The sequence below is a fragment of the Musca autumnalis genome, unplaced genomic scaffold (genome assembly GCF_047663935.1).
Source record: "Musca autumnalis isolate F117 unplaced genomic scaffold, ASM4766393v1 scaffold_2, whole genome shotgun sequence".
Lineage (NCBI taxonomy): Eukaryota > Metazoa > Arthropoda > Insecta > Diptera > Muscidae > Musca > Musca autumnalis.
The window spans coordinates 93,381,730-93,398,043 of record NW_027411755.1 but is presented as its reverse complement, the minus strand read 5'-3'; the positions used below and the strand labels follow the sequence as shown (position 1 = coordinate 93,398,043).

Below are 16,314 nucleotides of genomic sequence, written 5' to 3'. Positions count from 1 at the left end.
GTACGCTTGGTACCATGTTACAAAAAAATGCAACACTGTGTGTGAAATTTGCGAATATGATCAAAGAGGAGACAAAATCTCGTACGAGCAATCGTTTAAATGTAAAACACCACTTAGATGTGACGAAGTGCATTCAGGACGTCCAATTTTTGGCCACTTTTTCGAGCACTGCTGGCCGTATGTCACGAATAACACGAACAATGCTGGCCTCCAAGGCATCAATTGTTGCTGGTTTATCAGCATAAACCAGTGACTTCACGTAGCCCCACAGGAAATAATCGAGAGGTGTCAAATCGCACGACCTTGGAGGCCAATTGACAGGTCCACTTCTCGAAATCAACTTATCGCCAAATTTTGATTTCAATAAGTCGATGGTTGCGTTCGCCGTGTGGCACGTAGCGCCATCCTGTTGAAACCACATCTCCTCCGGATCAATGTCATCCATATTTTCAAGCAAAAAATCATTGATCATGGTGCGGTAACGATCTCCATTGACCGTAACGCGAGCTCCGGCCTCATTTTTGAAGAAATAAGGTCCGATGATGCCACCAGCGTGAAAACCGCACCATACGGTGCATTTTTCTGGATGTAATGGAGTCTGTAGGGTCTCTTGTGGATTGGTCTCACTCCATATGCGGCAATTTTGCTTATTAACAAACCCGTTAAGCCAAAAATGCGCCTCATCGCTGAACACAATTTTGCGATAAAACAACGGGTCATTTGCCAACTGCTCTAGAGCGAATCGACGACTGATTTTCAAAGTAAATTTGGATAATTTCGTAGCGTTGTTCAAGCGTAAGTCTATTCATGATGATTTGTCAGAGTATACTGAAACAAATAAAAAACAAGTTTCATCAAAATTTAATTTTTTGTGTTACTTTTTACAATTTAAAGTTCTATCTACCTTAAAAAACACCCTTTACATGCATCACACCTACAGTCGTTTTTGACTCGTTTTGAGCTCGAAATCGATCCATCACATACCTGATTAATTATTTTCTTAGCACAACTTTATTCCGAAATTATTATGCAATGTATTGTTCAACGAATTCCATAAACCTTTTTACATTTATACATTCCTAATTTTGTTTTGTTTTTTTTTTTTAGTTTTTGCTTTCAAATTTTCATAGTTCGATTACCGGTTACTCTCGATTTCGATCGAATCTTGTCATTGCCGCTTTTTTATCGTGTCGAAATCTTTTTCACGAGCAAATACTCGATCGAATAGAATCACCAGAACCTGTAAGAAGCTACTATTTTTTACTACGATAACATTTTTTCTTTATGTTCAGAATGAGGGGAAATGAAAAAAAAACTCCCACAAAATTTTATTCAGAATACTAAAATGTGGGAATGGGAAAATTTTCCCAACTCCCATGCGTTCAGAATAGGGTTGTATTTTTTTACGACTTCTACTTTATCCTGTGTCAAATTTTTATGTTGAGATCTCTAAAATTCAACGAATTACATCTTTTGTTTGGCGAAAATCAAGAAAAACGGTTCTTTTGAATTTATAAAACACTTCAAATCATACTTGATCTTTCACAGAAATTTAGCACTGATATCCGGCTAGCTCTTTACAAAAGATATGGTCCAAGTGGTTTTTTATTTTTTGTGTAAGATTTATTTTAAAGGCCTCCGGCAATTTTGTTTGTTTTTTTCATCTATGAACATTGTAGTTTCAGAATCCGCAAAAATTTTCCAGGTGCAAGCACCTTTTATTTAAGGTTGTTCAGGCGCACCGTGCTCAGCGTCTACTTTATTTTCTTCGCAAAACTTACGGAAAAAAAAATACTACTATTAAAAGTTATTGAAACTTTAAAATTTCCACTTACCGAAAATCTTCGGTAATTCTGTCGTTAACTAGTTACAGAATCGCAGTGCAGGTCTACATAACATACGTGGTTCTGAACGTGGTACCAATGCGCCAATACCTGAACCAATCAAGGAGGAAGAGGAGATCTTAATGCTGAAAAAATGGTGTACTGTCAAAGTAAAAATTCCGATTTTATAGAAAAAAATGGATAGTTTTTCGCCAAAAAAGTCTCTCGCTTAGGGACAAGATTGTGTGTGTATAAAAATCATACAAAAACATGTAAAGATAAGATCATCCGTTTTTTGAGCCACAGTGGGCACTGCTTTCAAAAATGTCATTTCGAGAAAAACGCGTTTGAAGTTTTTTCATTTTGTTTTTCGATATAGCCAATTTTTGTCCGCTCGACTCGAAATTTTTTGCAACATTTTCTATTGTACCTGCAAGTGGCTATTACCCCTTAATCTAAAACAGACAAATGAAACATCAGAACACATTGATAACAGTTTTTAAGTACATACAATATACATATGTATATAATATATTTTGACGTTTTTAATAGCATTTAATAATACATATTTTTTGTTTTATTTTATAAATTTTATTTATTTCGTTTCATTTTCATAACATAATTGTTGTTGCCTTTTGTTTTGCTTTTTTATTTATTTGATACAATTGAGCATAAAGAATAATCGATTTTTCGATTGAGCGACCGAACGATCGGCGATCATGACGTTTGTCAACCACTATAAATTAAATGAAACTGATAATGTTTTTGTTGTTGTTTTGCTTTTAAAAAATTGTATAATGTAAATAATACATACATATGCATGTATAAAGAAATTAAATTCAAATAAAATTAAGTATAAAAAATATTGTATATGAGCAATATACGACGATGTGTGTGTGTGTCTGTTGATCTATAATTAATAAAATTGATAAAAAAAAATTAAACAAAAAATTACATTTAAATAAAATTAATACAATTATAAAAAATTGTGTATATGTTTTGTTAAACAATGCTTAGGTCAAGTAAAATATAATAGTTATAATAAAAAGGAAAGAAATAATAAAACAATACAAAATTATGCTAACGATAACTATGAATATGTGTATATTTATATATGGATTTTTGTTGTATTTTGTGATAGATGCCTTTCAAAACAGATGTAGCTGATAGGTCAAAAATTAAGATTGTCACCTAAAAACATAGCTATTGTACAAGAATTATATATGTATGTATGTATGGCATGACAAACTTTACATGATTTAATATATTTTTGTTTAATTTATTTTTTTTTTAATTTTTGGTCTAAACTACATACAATTAGTTGAAAATTCCAGGTAAAGCTGTGTATGAAAGTTGTTTTGGGGGATGAATGTGTGCGTTTTCTTATATAAATGTGTTTCATTTTCTACACGTTATTTGCCTTCTTCTTCTTGGGGAAACATGTCTTTTTGTTTGTATCCTTTACTTCTTCGTTTAACGTGTATGAAAAATGTGTGGATTTGTGCGTGAGTGTAGATATCCAGCCGGCGGAGCTTTTGATAATATCCTTTTGATGCAATTGTTTTCAAATAAAAGACAATACAGAGCCTTCTTTCGATTGATAGTTCTCCTCACACCGATGTGGCTATGTATTGCACTAGTATTTTTGTTCCTCAAAGGGATTAAGCTTTAAAAAGATGTTATTAAAAGCTCCGTTGAATGTAAACTGCTTTGCAAAGTGATTTATTGCTAAATTGCAGACAGAATTTAGCAATAGAGCTCTTTGAATGCATTGACTGACGTTTACGCTGGCAATACTTGGAATTCTCTTTGACAATTTGATCTTTTGTCAAGGTATAAATAATTGTTGTGGATTTTAAGGGATGTGGATGGGGAGCGTGGGGATTTTTGTTCCTTATAGACTAATATCATCTTACAGGACTATCTCTTTTTTCAGTAATTTTGTTTTGTTTATTTTAATCGAATATACATTATTTATGTACCATTTCTTTTGTTTTCTTTTTTATATCCTCCTCATATCTATATATAATATGTATATAATCTATAAATTATTATTTTTGTATATAATTTAGCTTATTATTCTGTGTAGATTTATTTATGTAAGGATGATTATTTATTTGATTACTTTCTTTCAAGGACCTTAACGTTAATTATATATAAGTATTACAACAAACAATTTCTTTAAGTATGCATGTGTGTATCTATGTATATATGGCCCTTTACATAATCTTAGATAGAAAAACATCTCTAATCGAGATGCGTTTTAATCCAATCTCTCCTTAACTACTAACTGGCTGTGGATCGACGTTAATGCAACAACGTCTTCAAAATTGTCTATGATTACCTTGGCATATTTATTATGCGACGACGATTTGTGCTTGTAAAATATATTTTGCTATCGTTTCATTACTTGAAATAAATACAAGTATGTGCTATATTATTGTTAGATCTTTTTTTACTATATTTTTTAAGAAATCTAATTTCTTCTCGGATAAGCGTATTATCCAAATTCGATCCTTTATATGAATAGCACTTAGTTGTATTTACTTCGTTCACTTCGAAACAAATCGGTCAGCGATTGTTGTTTATAACCACCCTTTAGCATTTAAAGAATTTAAATAAAATACAAATATTATTGAAGTGAATTGAACTTTTAATGTATACCTAGCAAGAACAGAAAGGTAAAAAAGAAATCACAAAAAGTACGCGACAATATGCACGAATAAAATACAAATGGCATCCGAAAATCAATTGCTGGTACACAGTTGTATGAGAAAACAATATAAAGATTTGTTGTAAATCGAAACGTAAATAAAAAATGGTTGTCATAGAATAATATCACATGAGGATGTTACTATAAGGATTTGTGACATTTATCTTGCGACACGTGTCGCGTACCTTCTTCCTATAGAGAGCTAATGAATTTGTAAAAATTACAACTTTTCCATTTTATACACAACATTATTCTAAACTAGAATATGACGAACAAGTTGAAAAAATACGCACATAAAAATTTTAAAGTAAAATCAAACAGGTGGCCGAGTTTGTCTGTGGAAAAAAAGGGAAAATATGGAGTATAAAAGTAGGAGGGCATTACAAAACTAGAATAGAATCTGGCAAAGTATTTTATGATATAGCTATGTACAATTATAGGACATAAAGAAGCCGATACATCCAAAGCAACGGTATTTAAATGTGTGGTGTAGGCAAGAAGGAACATCATCACCTGCTTATGGCTGCCTACAGTTGGTGTTGATGATGCATGAGAAGATGTGGTGACGTAGGTGGTGGGTTGTGTTGCTGTGGGTGATGGGTGTTTGGCATGGCACCGGACTGCGCCTGTGGATGACGTCGTCGAAACAAACTCAGATTGCTCATCAGCTGCTGCTCCAGATCAGATCCGGAGGACTGATGTCGGGATTGATGCGGCTGTGAAGTCAGCTGATGGTGGCTGGTTTGATGTGTGGCGATATCTGTTGGCAGAAGGGAAGTGGGCGGATCGTTTAGACTGCTATGCGCCTGCTATTGTGTGTGGGGCGCGGGATTGTGGCTCTGTAAATGAGGCGGCAGTTGTACACCTGGTTGTTGCGCTTGCAGAGGTGATTGGCCTACAGGTGGGAGACCGCTTTGGCCTGTCGGTGGTAATTGTGGAGGTGGTTGGCCGTAAACTCCTGGTGGAGGCTGCGGTAGCATATGATGTTGGGCCGCCAATTTTGGTCCATCTTCGGCCTTCTCTTCTTCTCTGCGTTTGAGGCATGCTGCTTTGGGATTTAGGTTGCGTTCTCTCACCTGCTGCTCCAGTGTCATAATTACTTCAACGGCCATATTAAGAATTCCGAGTTTTGTCTGTGGCTTATCGGATTTTAGGTGGGTCATACACATGCGACCGAGCTCTTTTAATGCTTCGTTAATGTCTCTTATACGAATACGTTCACGTGCGTTATTCGCTTGGCGTCTCTCCTTCTCTCGCATGGCTTTAACAGCAGGTTCCGCATCATCGTCATCATCCGCTGATGAACAATAGCGACGTGGTCGTTTCGTGCCTTTTCCTGATAAAGGCCCCTGGCCGTGATGAGAACCTTCCATTGAGCTGCTTGGCTTTGTGTCTGTAACATCGAGCATGCTATTCATTGTTGATGTGGATGGAGCACCTCCACTGGACGCAACTGCCGTACTGGCCGATGGTTCCTTCCTTTTTTTACCCTTTGTCGTGCCCGATGGACCACTTGCGCTTACAGTCGTTGATGTGCGTTCCATCTTTATTTGAGGGGCTAGTCCTCCTACAACGCCACCCACATTTTGCACGGACGACGGACCCGCCGACATCACGTCGTGTGTTGTGTTAAGCACTGAAGGACCGGCACCGGCCGAAACCATACCGTGTCCGGACGGGGATGTTGGCACAAACGAAGACAATCCATCTATATTGTCCATAGCAGAGAGCGTCGCATTCACGCCGCCCAATAGCTCAGGTTCACAATGATTACGCAGCACATGGAGGGCGTCGTCAAGCGAATGTAGACCGGATGGCACCATATCGGGGGCATAGCTACCACTAGCACCACCGCTAACTGTGCTACTGCTACTGGGACCTGCACCGTTTAGAACTGTATGCCCCCATCCCGAACCGGATGGACCCGGCGCTCCAACACCACTTTTATCCACCATCATTGACTGTCCAACGAGGCCGCTTTGGGTTAGGGGAGGAGGTGAATTCACAGGTGTCGAAGGATTTGAACTGAAACTGCTGATGGACTGATCGGCCGGAGTTGATGACATATACATGTGTTGACGCAAACCTCCATTTGGACCATTCGCACCCGGCACACCACCTACACTGGATGTGGATGAAGTTTTCGGTCCAATATTAACGCCAACTCCCGGCACTCCAACTCCTCCTACAGCAAAGGCGTCATTTTGAATAGCGGGGCTATGTGGTGCTGCATGATGTCCTCCCAAAGGATGATGATTTGGGTGTGGTCCCGGCGTTGACATAGAACTGTGTGGAGTGCTATGAGGCTGTGGTGAGTTGTACAGAGCAGGAGAGTGTGCAGCCTGATTCCCACCAATTTGTTGTATGTTATTTGTGGTATTGCCTCGAAAAGAGCTCATCGGAGGCAACAAAGTGGGTGCAGGACTGTGCATGCCAACATGACCAGGATCCATTTGAAGGCCCATTGCTGAGTTTGGGCCCATATGATGTGCATCGGGATCATGGTGTTGAGGTGGACCACCCAAATGATGACTGCTCATGGGACCATTGTTTTGATACGCTGCCTGACCACCATAGGCACCAGTTCCGCCCACAGGTGAACCATACCAACCACCACTGCCACCAGCATTTCCACCATTGCCAATTCCTCCTTCAAAATACTGATCTACTGGTGCGCCACCAGAGAAGCGCATCCCACTGCCGGAGGCTCCTTCATGTATTGGATTGAAATCATCTCCTCCGTACATGCCATTTTCCATGCCACCAAGGCCGCCATATGCCGATTGATAACCACCATTACGATCACCGGGTCCACCGACATTAGCACCGGCTCCTGTTGGTTGCTTATTTGCTATTTTATTGAAACAATTCTGAAAGACTTCATACAAATGCATAGGTTCGTCATCGCTGGTGGCCATATTGAGTGTGGTTCAGAGGCAACAATAATTTCGTCTTGAGGATCAAAGATTGTTTGGCAACGACCAAAGACTATGGTATTGCGGAGATCCCTCTGCTGATTGTCTAATTTGTCCTTGAACGTGATGTTAAATCTAGAATGGCAAAAAAAGGAAATGAATTACATAAAGTATGAAATTATTTTTTAATATTCTATTATAGCCAATTAATTTGAATATTAGATAAATAAAAGTATTAAAAACTAATTAAATTTATGGACAGTTTTTTCTCCTCGTGGATAAGAAATGAAAGAAAAACTATTTAACCCATTCAGTTTTTTCGTTATAAAAAAGTTGTTATAAAGAGACCCATTTGTGTGAGAATTCACATTTTTTTTCATAAAACAATTTGTTTTTGGAGAATTATTCGTTATAGAAAAGTTTAACTGATAATAATACATATAATGAAAAATAAAGTTTGGGTGTTTTTCTTTGCATGCATTTTCTTATCGACATAGAAAAACAGACTTGTAAAGTTGTGGAATGATTCTTTCAAACACACATGTGGCGACGAATTAAAAAAACAATTTTTCGTGAATTTTTCCAAGAAAGATTCCAATAGTTTTTATTGCAACATTTTCATCTGAAAGGGCAAATTTTGAGCTATTGTTGAAAAATAATTGGAGCTCGAAAACAAATAGGCCGATCATCATGAATTTGGTACCTAGTAATCTTTTAGAGCGGACACCGACTTCATAATCTTCACAATCCCATGGCAGCGGGTTCTTTTGTACAGGATTGACCCGGAACCACACAACATCAGCGTTCCGGCCAGCGGCTGCCAACTCAGTGTAAATGTGTTTGTATTTGTTTCGTTTTTCTGTGTTGGGGGCAGCATATCCCGGAATGCCTGCTCCGAATTCGTTTGGTCCTTGCCGGGACGGAGGAGAACCCAGGGCCAATTTATTTGTGCTCAGTTTGTCACATTCGCATCTTCACCCATATCCAACCTTCGCACAGTGGTCGAAACCACTGATCTAGCGGCGCGAAATTAATAACTTGCAAACGAATGGAGATATGTTTCTGAAATTTTGCACAAACGTAGTATGTGTCCGTGGGTAATAATCTACTAAATATGATCGGTTAATATTTTGGTATAGCCCCCTTATATACGGCATTTTGAGGATTTATGCAATCATTTCCTTCCAAATTTGTTGCAATTTGATACTAAGGGTTTCTAATGGTCAATTAACATTTCCAAAAACCGTGGACATAGGTCCACGTTTGAGTATATTCCCCTTTTTAGGTGCCTACCGATTTTCATTATTTTGGGGGTTTTAAGTTATATTTTCCGCCCAAATTGGGTGTAATTTGGTATATCGAGTTCCCAGTGGACACAAACATTCTCCACCAAAAATTGTGCACATAGGTCTACGTGTTGATATAGCCCCCATATAACTGTACCTCCCGATTTTTGGTATTTTGAGTATTTAAGCTATATTTTCCATGCATTTATCAGCAAGATTTGTAGCCAAAAGTTGATTATTCGGAATCTAGGAAATCTAATTTAATTTGTCGAAAAGGAATTGGACAGAACATTAGAGAACTTTTGTAGTTACGCTCCATTTAACAAAAGTATATTACACTAAAAACAAAAGAAAAATAATAATTTTTGAAAATTTATTGCTATATAACTATGTACCTCCAGGCCACAGACAATTTCTTTTTTCATTCAATTTACACCCTCCTCTATTAATTAAAAATAAACTTTGGTTAGTTTTATTAGGAATTTATTTAACAATTAAACAAATATGAAGTCAGATATTTTGCAACAATTTTCTTAAAATCTGATGCAGCAAAGTTTCTTGCATTGGATAGTGAATAACTGAGAGAATATTTGCAACAACAACAAAATAAAAACAAAATATTAGTCACCAGAATGTCTGTAATGGATACAATGAAAAACATTTCTCAATTTTATATTTTGATTTGTTGGATTTCGTGCCGCTATATCAGTGGTTTCGACCAGTGCGCTTCGGTGTCAGGAGTGGGTGCATCTAAGGGGTTGCTCTGGACTTGTCCACGTGAGGGACTACGACAGGGACTACGTTGATGCATACTGCGTGAATACAGCAACACAATGATATGCTTTCGTTGCAGTAAATGCTTGGGTGTTACCGTGGGAGCCATCCCAATCACCATCTGCTGGCTAGGCCCAGGCATATCAGGAATGATATTTATGCTCTAGAGACGGAGGTCCAACAATATAGGAGAGAACCCCTAGATCAACAGGCATATCAAGCAGGTTTAAATAGTATTCACACGGATGCATGCCCCATCTATCGCAGCTGAGGAGCGTCAGCTGTCACGACAAACCAGAGTAGTGTTGGCTCAACTACGCTCTGGATATTCCAGCCGCCTAAATTCTTATTGAGCGGAAATCGACCGCGCCGTGCAAGACATCTTCCCAGTATGCGGCATGGGCCCGCACGACACAAAACACCTTTACAACTGCCCCGCCAAACCTACTCATCTAACTCCAGTGGATCTGCGGTTACATCCCATCGAAGCAGCCACTTTCCTGGAACTGGAGATAGACCCAGAGCCAGATTGAACAGAAGATTGAACATACAAACATAATAATAAATACTGTTACAACAATAACAACAACTTCATAAATTCCACTTGGAGAAAAACGCGTTTTAAGTTTCTATGTTAATACAAATTTAGGAAAAACCATAGAAGCCAATCTTGTAGAGAATTTTCACAGCTAAAACATTTTCTCTAGTCCCATTTCGAGAAGACTTGTCGTTTTCAAGCAAAATCCCGAAAACTTAAAAAGCCCTAAAAATGTGACTTTTGCCCTCGATTTATTTAAAAATCCCTCTGGCGATTTTTTTGTTGATTTTACTTATCTTATCTGGATGGGCGGAAAATCCGCAAAAACTTTTCATGTAAAGTTAGTTAAGGCGCAACGTGTACTGCGAGAACTATCCGATAAAGGTCTAAAATTTATCCTCGAACAGGACTCAATACTTTCTAAAGCTTTTTAACTTTTGTGGAGGAGGTAGCGGACGAAGTGGACCGATGTAATCCATCTTCGAATTTGACATAAGTTTGGAAGAACCACTACGATATGCAAAGATTGGATGAAATCTAGGGTTCCATTGTTGATAACAGTAGGGTTTTTACAGTTTTAGGGTAATTATCTTAGTTAGTTGTATTTACCGACGATATAAATTATACTGTCGAAAAATGAAAAATGTATAAAATTTATGCCATGGATTAGAAACATAAGTTCTACTACGTTAGGCCTACAATATTGTTAAGGACTACAAAGCCAAATTCCCACTCCTTTCCAAGATAAAGAAAAATTGTGTTCTGCCCCGGTTTAGTTAACAAAACCAATAAGGATTTTGTATTCTCAATAAGTACTTAAAAAACCTACTAGGAGTTGTTTGCATTTTCAGTGTTTCACAGTGTTATAAGTTGACAGGTTTAAGATATTTCCATTTTGAAATAAGTCAATATGCTTTCCCTGAATACAATATAAATTTACATATAAATTCCAAGGCAGAAATTAAAGAAACTATTCTATTAGTTTATATGATATAACTCAGATGACCGTAGAACTCACACTAAATAAGGAGAAAATACGACATGGAATTGAAATTTTCGGAAAATGATTCGCCTATAAATTGCATGGAACTTTAAAAATTAACTACTTTCAAAACTATCTTTCAAATTATCTATAGGTACTCTATTTCTGAAATTTGAGGTTTTTACAAACCAAAAAAAAAAAAAAAAATCATGACTATTGTTACAGTTACATCAACAGTTTACAACTGACATCGGTGCATTACAGTCAAAGCTTTATTTGATCGTAAAAACGGTATAGTATCTATCAAATTAGTTTTTAGAGTATAAAATGGTTAACTGTGGGTGTAATTAGATAAGCCTACACATACTTTCAGTTGTGAGTCGTTTTGTTGAAAAATATTTATAGTCTGTTTTTGTAAGGGAAATGCCTAAATTAATGCGTTCATATCTGTTTTTATTCATCACATATGTTAATGCCCTTAAATTAATACATTTAAATAGATTTCTTTGTGATGTGTTTGTTTTAATTGGTGTATGACAACATTTTTTGTGTAATATGAACGTTTAAAGAGCACTGTTGTTATAGTAAGGTAAGTAGAGTTATTATAGTATGCCGTGTCGATTTAAGGGTGCCATAATTGGAATAGAAAACCAAAGTAGAGAATAGGTGACAAACTAAAAGAGAATCGGAAATAATAGTTGTGTTCCTTTACTTGCCTGAGGTTACCATCTTTACCATTTCTAACCTTCAAAGCCCAAAAACCCCAAAAAGTGGTAAAACTGGTAGCAATTTTTAGGAAAGATAGGACTTTTTCTCTTTTACCACAGGCTACCAGACAAATTTCTTCGGGTAAAAAATGGTAGAAAAGATTTTGCGACAGTTGTTTGACGATTATTTGGCAATGATGAAAATTTAACAAAAACAAAAGAAAAATTCGAACGGTGACAAAACAAAACTAAAAACAGTGAAATAAAAAAATCGGATTTCTTTGTTTCTTTTTGACATTGTTACCAGATGTACCATTTTTCCGTGCCGTTACTTTTGTGGTAAAACTGGTCATGAGAGAGCAATTAAAAAAGCAAAGGAACAGAGCTAATTTTGAGAGGTTTTTTTCTCAATTTCTTCCTATAAACTGTTGCATTATTTTTGCGCTGTTTGCTGGAATGTATTATTTTCTTGGGGGACGGAACAGGTTATTTGACTGGAAAGGACGGTACAAAAATTGGGTAGGACACGGTTCTGCTCAACTCAATTTGGAAATACCTATCGAAAAAGAGATCATATGATAAGACTTTTTTCACCGCTTCAGAAGATATAACAAAAAACTGACTTTTTGTCTTAAGTCAAGTTTAAGGCCTTATCGCGTGTTACATTGTCATATGTACCGGTGGTAGCGCCAAGGGCTCTGATTACAACGATATACATTATGTCTTAGGGAAGCCCAAACTTCCCGAGATATGGGCTTTCAAAGTTCTGTAGGTGGTACCCACCCACAAAAACTTGTACTTTTTAATATGACATAGGTAAAATTGTGATTGTGATTTTTAGGATCTACTCTTTACAATCTGTAAACTATATCAATATTGGTTGGCTTTCAAAACAAACAAAAAATTAAACTATGGATACTTGGGGAACATTGAAGGTCCATATCTGGGGAAGTATGGACTTCCGCAAGAACTTTCAAAGGTAGTCATGTCAAAAAGATCTGTGATTAGGCATAAAACTTGAATTCTTCCTCCAAAATTGTGGTATGTGCTGCAATGTCTACTCCAGAATCCGATGACTAGTCTTAGAATATTTACAAGTCGTCTGTGGGGCTCATTTATAGCATATCTCAGAGTACCTTATGCGTAAAACTTTGGGTAGAAGGCAGCAGATTCGAATACCTATCTCTATATCAAGACAAGATATTGTAACATACCTAGGTAGCATCATTTTGGAAATATATTTTGAACCCCCCATGATGGACCCTTTTTCGACTGTTTGAGGTTTTACAAAAAATGGGTTTATCGTGTCGCCACTTTTTGGATATGCATTTCCAACGATATCCATTTTGTAGTATTCTGTTCAATAGAACCGTGTCGGATCCCGTATTTGTAGCCCGACTTTCAGGTCAAATAACCGTGTAAACTGGCCTGTACCCCAAATAAAATAATAATAATTGATAATTGCTGTAATCAACGTAAAAATGCCTGCCTCTGGAAAAAATTAAAAAAATTGCATAATTTATACTAAACCAAAGTAAAGTAGTTATTGGAATTGCTTGAATCTAGCTTATAAAAACACCCCGCATTTTTTGAAAGTTTTTCCAGAAGTAGATATGGTTGTGCTGATCATGGGACTGTATAATTTTCTTGGGGACGGACCCGTTTGCCCGGTTATCCCGACTCTACTAACAACAATATCTACCTCTTGAAAAAATTTAAAAAAAAATCGGGGAGTATTAACTAAACTAGAGTTGTTTCAGCGGACGTGCCCACCACATATACTACATGTTCTATCGTTCCAAAATCACTTACTTTGCGGTATTACATGCAGTAGAGTTCATGCAAAATGCATACTTGCCCTCTTACAGTTACATACATTCAAATCTGTTGAGCGGGCAAGTATGCACTTTCCTTGTTACCTCCATAAAACTAATCTTTATATGTTATAGACCAATAATTGATGCAATGAATATTAAAGAAAATATTAGAAAAAAAAAATTAAAATCCTTCATGGAATAAAGGGGATCATTGTAACGACCAAGGGAGGAAGGCCGTGCAACAACAAAACATATACATAATAAACAAATTGAAAATGTTGCTAACAAAAGAAAAACCAGTAGAACCAGAAATGGAAGGCACGTAAAAATAAACTAACAAAAAAAACTTGTTGCTGACAAAACAACAATAAAAACAACACATGTACCAACCGAGATATAAAAATAAAATCACATTTCACGAAAGGGAATTACAACGAACGAAATCGACAGTGATGAAAATGTGTGTAAATTAATATGAAATAATTAGCAAAAAAAGAGAATAAAAAAGGAAACATATTCAAATAAAAAATCTTCGATGCAGATTTACAACAATAAAAATAAAGAAATAATGAACACAAACATAATATACACACAAACACAAACGACGTTGTGTTGTTCGCTAACCCACAGCAGAGAAGCCAGCAGATAGCACGAGTAAAAACCACTAAGAAAGAAGTAAAAAAGGAACAAAACTTACATTGAGGAGAGGGAAAGAGGTGCAGCGCGCCCTCGTTTATTCAACCGCCGCTCGCGCTGACTCGCTCGTTCCTTTATACTACTGCACTTTGTCTTCCTCACAAACAGAAACCAACTTGATGTTTTGATTTGAGGACGATCAAAATTGTCAAATCCTTCCTTTGCAATGGATCAGATTGATTGTCTAATGGTCTTTTTCAAAGGTACACAAGTATCTTTCTTCTTTTTGATTATTTGAAATTTATCTCTTGTTCTGTTTTTGCTTCACATAGGTTTCGTGTTATTCTTTTTGTACGCAAGCAGACACCGTCACTCGCTTTTCTTTCCTTGTTACCACACTGCACACTGTCATTAGATTTTCTCGATTATACGATGAACGATCACGCACGATACGATTAGTAGTTATGTTGTGCCTTTTTCTATTATTTTTTTCTATTTTTGTATATTTTATTTTTGTTGTTTTCGCTATTTACTGCGTTAGATAGATAGATGACTATTTGTCTCCCTTTTCTTGTGGTGGTCAACAAGCTTAGCCTGTATTTTTGTGGCTGGCTGGCACAACTTGTTATTTTTCAGAGCTTCATCGCTCCTCGGTGCTGGTTTTTCACTTTTTTCTTTAGGTGGTTAGGCCAGGCAGTCAGCCCAGCACTCTGCTTCTTCTTGTTTTACACAACTCACTCACACTCTACGTACTCGGATACTCTTTTTAATAAAGGCAGACAAAAAAGCAACGAATCCACCGAATCGTTCACACTACTACACACACACTCTCTACACTTCTGTTTTGGGAAACGACTTTTCATGAAAAATTTGATTTTATTCTAAAGCATTTCTTGTTGCATTATTACGTAATTCTTTTTGTTTCCACACATTTTCCAAACGCTTATTTAGCGATTTCTCATAGTTTTGGCCAAAAATTTATTGATTATTTTAATAAATTTTATAAAATTGTTGCAATGAAAATTCTTTCTCCTGTTCGTGATATTGGTAAACTTTGACAAAGAAGCAGAAAGCGAAAACGGGGTGGAAGAGGAAGAAAAAAATGAAAATGGCGGCACTTGATTCCCAGAGTTTCTCGCCATTTTCGTTGCTGGTTCTTGTTATTCCTTGATATTCTCTCCACTTTCCGATAAGTTTTTGGCTTTTAAGGGCGAAAGAGACGAAACGTTGGCGTGATGAAAATTACAATTAATTATTAATTTCTAAAATATATCTTAAGCTGGGTACACATTGTCAGTTTTGAATGACAGCTTTGTTGTTGCTTGCTAGTGTGGCCGTTCATTTTTGTCATTCGTCATGCAACTACAAAATATTTTGTGGTTGCTGGACGGTTTGACAGTTATCGATAATTGCGAAATATCGACATTCAAAACTGACAATCTCATGGTTCACACATTCACAACAGTTGCTGCAATTTTACAATTCCGTTTTGACCGTTTTTCTTATGTTTAACAGAAGGGTTGCATTTGTTCTGTTCCAGAACCTGCAAGAAGCTACTATTTTTTACTACGATAGCATTTTTTCCTTTATGTTATCGGAAAAAATAGTAAAAATTAGTAGATTCTTGCAGTTCTGGAACGGAACCATTTTTTAGGATTTTTGCAACAAACATAAGCTGTGTTCCTTTACTTACCTGAGGTTACCATTTTTACCATTTGTAACCTGCAAAGCGTTCCTTAACCCCGAAAAGTGGCAAAACTGGAAGCAATTTTTAAGAGAGTGAGAGGGGAGAGAGAGACCGGAAATGGCTTTCTCTTCTACCACAGGCTACCAGCAAAATTTCTGCAGGTTAAAAATGGCAGAACTGATTTTCGACTTTTGTTTGACGATTTTTTCACAATGAAGAAGAAAAACAGAAGAAAAAGTTGAACGCTGACAAAACTAAATGAAATAAAAGACGAAAATTGATTTTTTTTATGTTTCTTTTTGACATTGCTGCCAGATCTACCATTTTTCCGTTCCTTTACTTTACTGGTAAAAATGTTCATGAGAGAACAATTTTGACACTTTCTCTTTTACCACTCTTACCATTAAAAAAGTAAAGGAACAAAGCTATAATTTCA

The 16,314-nt window shown here is 36.6% G+C and overlaps 1 protein-coding gene across 1 annotated transcript; it reads right to left on the bottom strand.

Annotated features, from left to right (window-relative positions):
* Positions 1–3,762: 3,762 nt before the first annotated feature.
* Positions 3,763–15,294, bottom strand: da (transcription factor daughterless). The gene is made up of 2 exons (XM_073968307.1): positions 14,253–15,294; positions 3,763–7,586 (listed from the first exon to the last, which is right to left on the bottom strand). Exon 2 carries the CDS (start codon positions 7,452–7,454, stop codon positions 5,346–5,348), a length of 2,109 nt encoding a protein of 702 aa, XP_073824408.1. The 5' UTR covers positions 7,455–7,586; positions 14,253–15,294; the 3' UTR covers positions 3,763–5,345.
* Between the last annotated feature and the right edge of the window lie 1,020 nt (positions 15,295–16,314).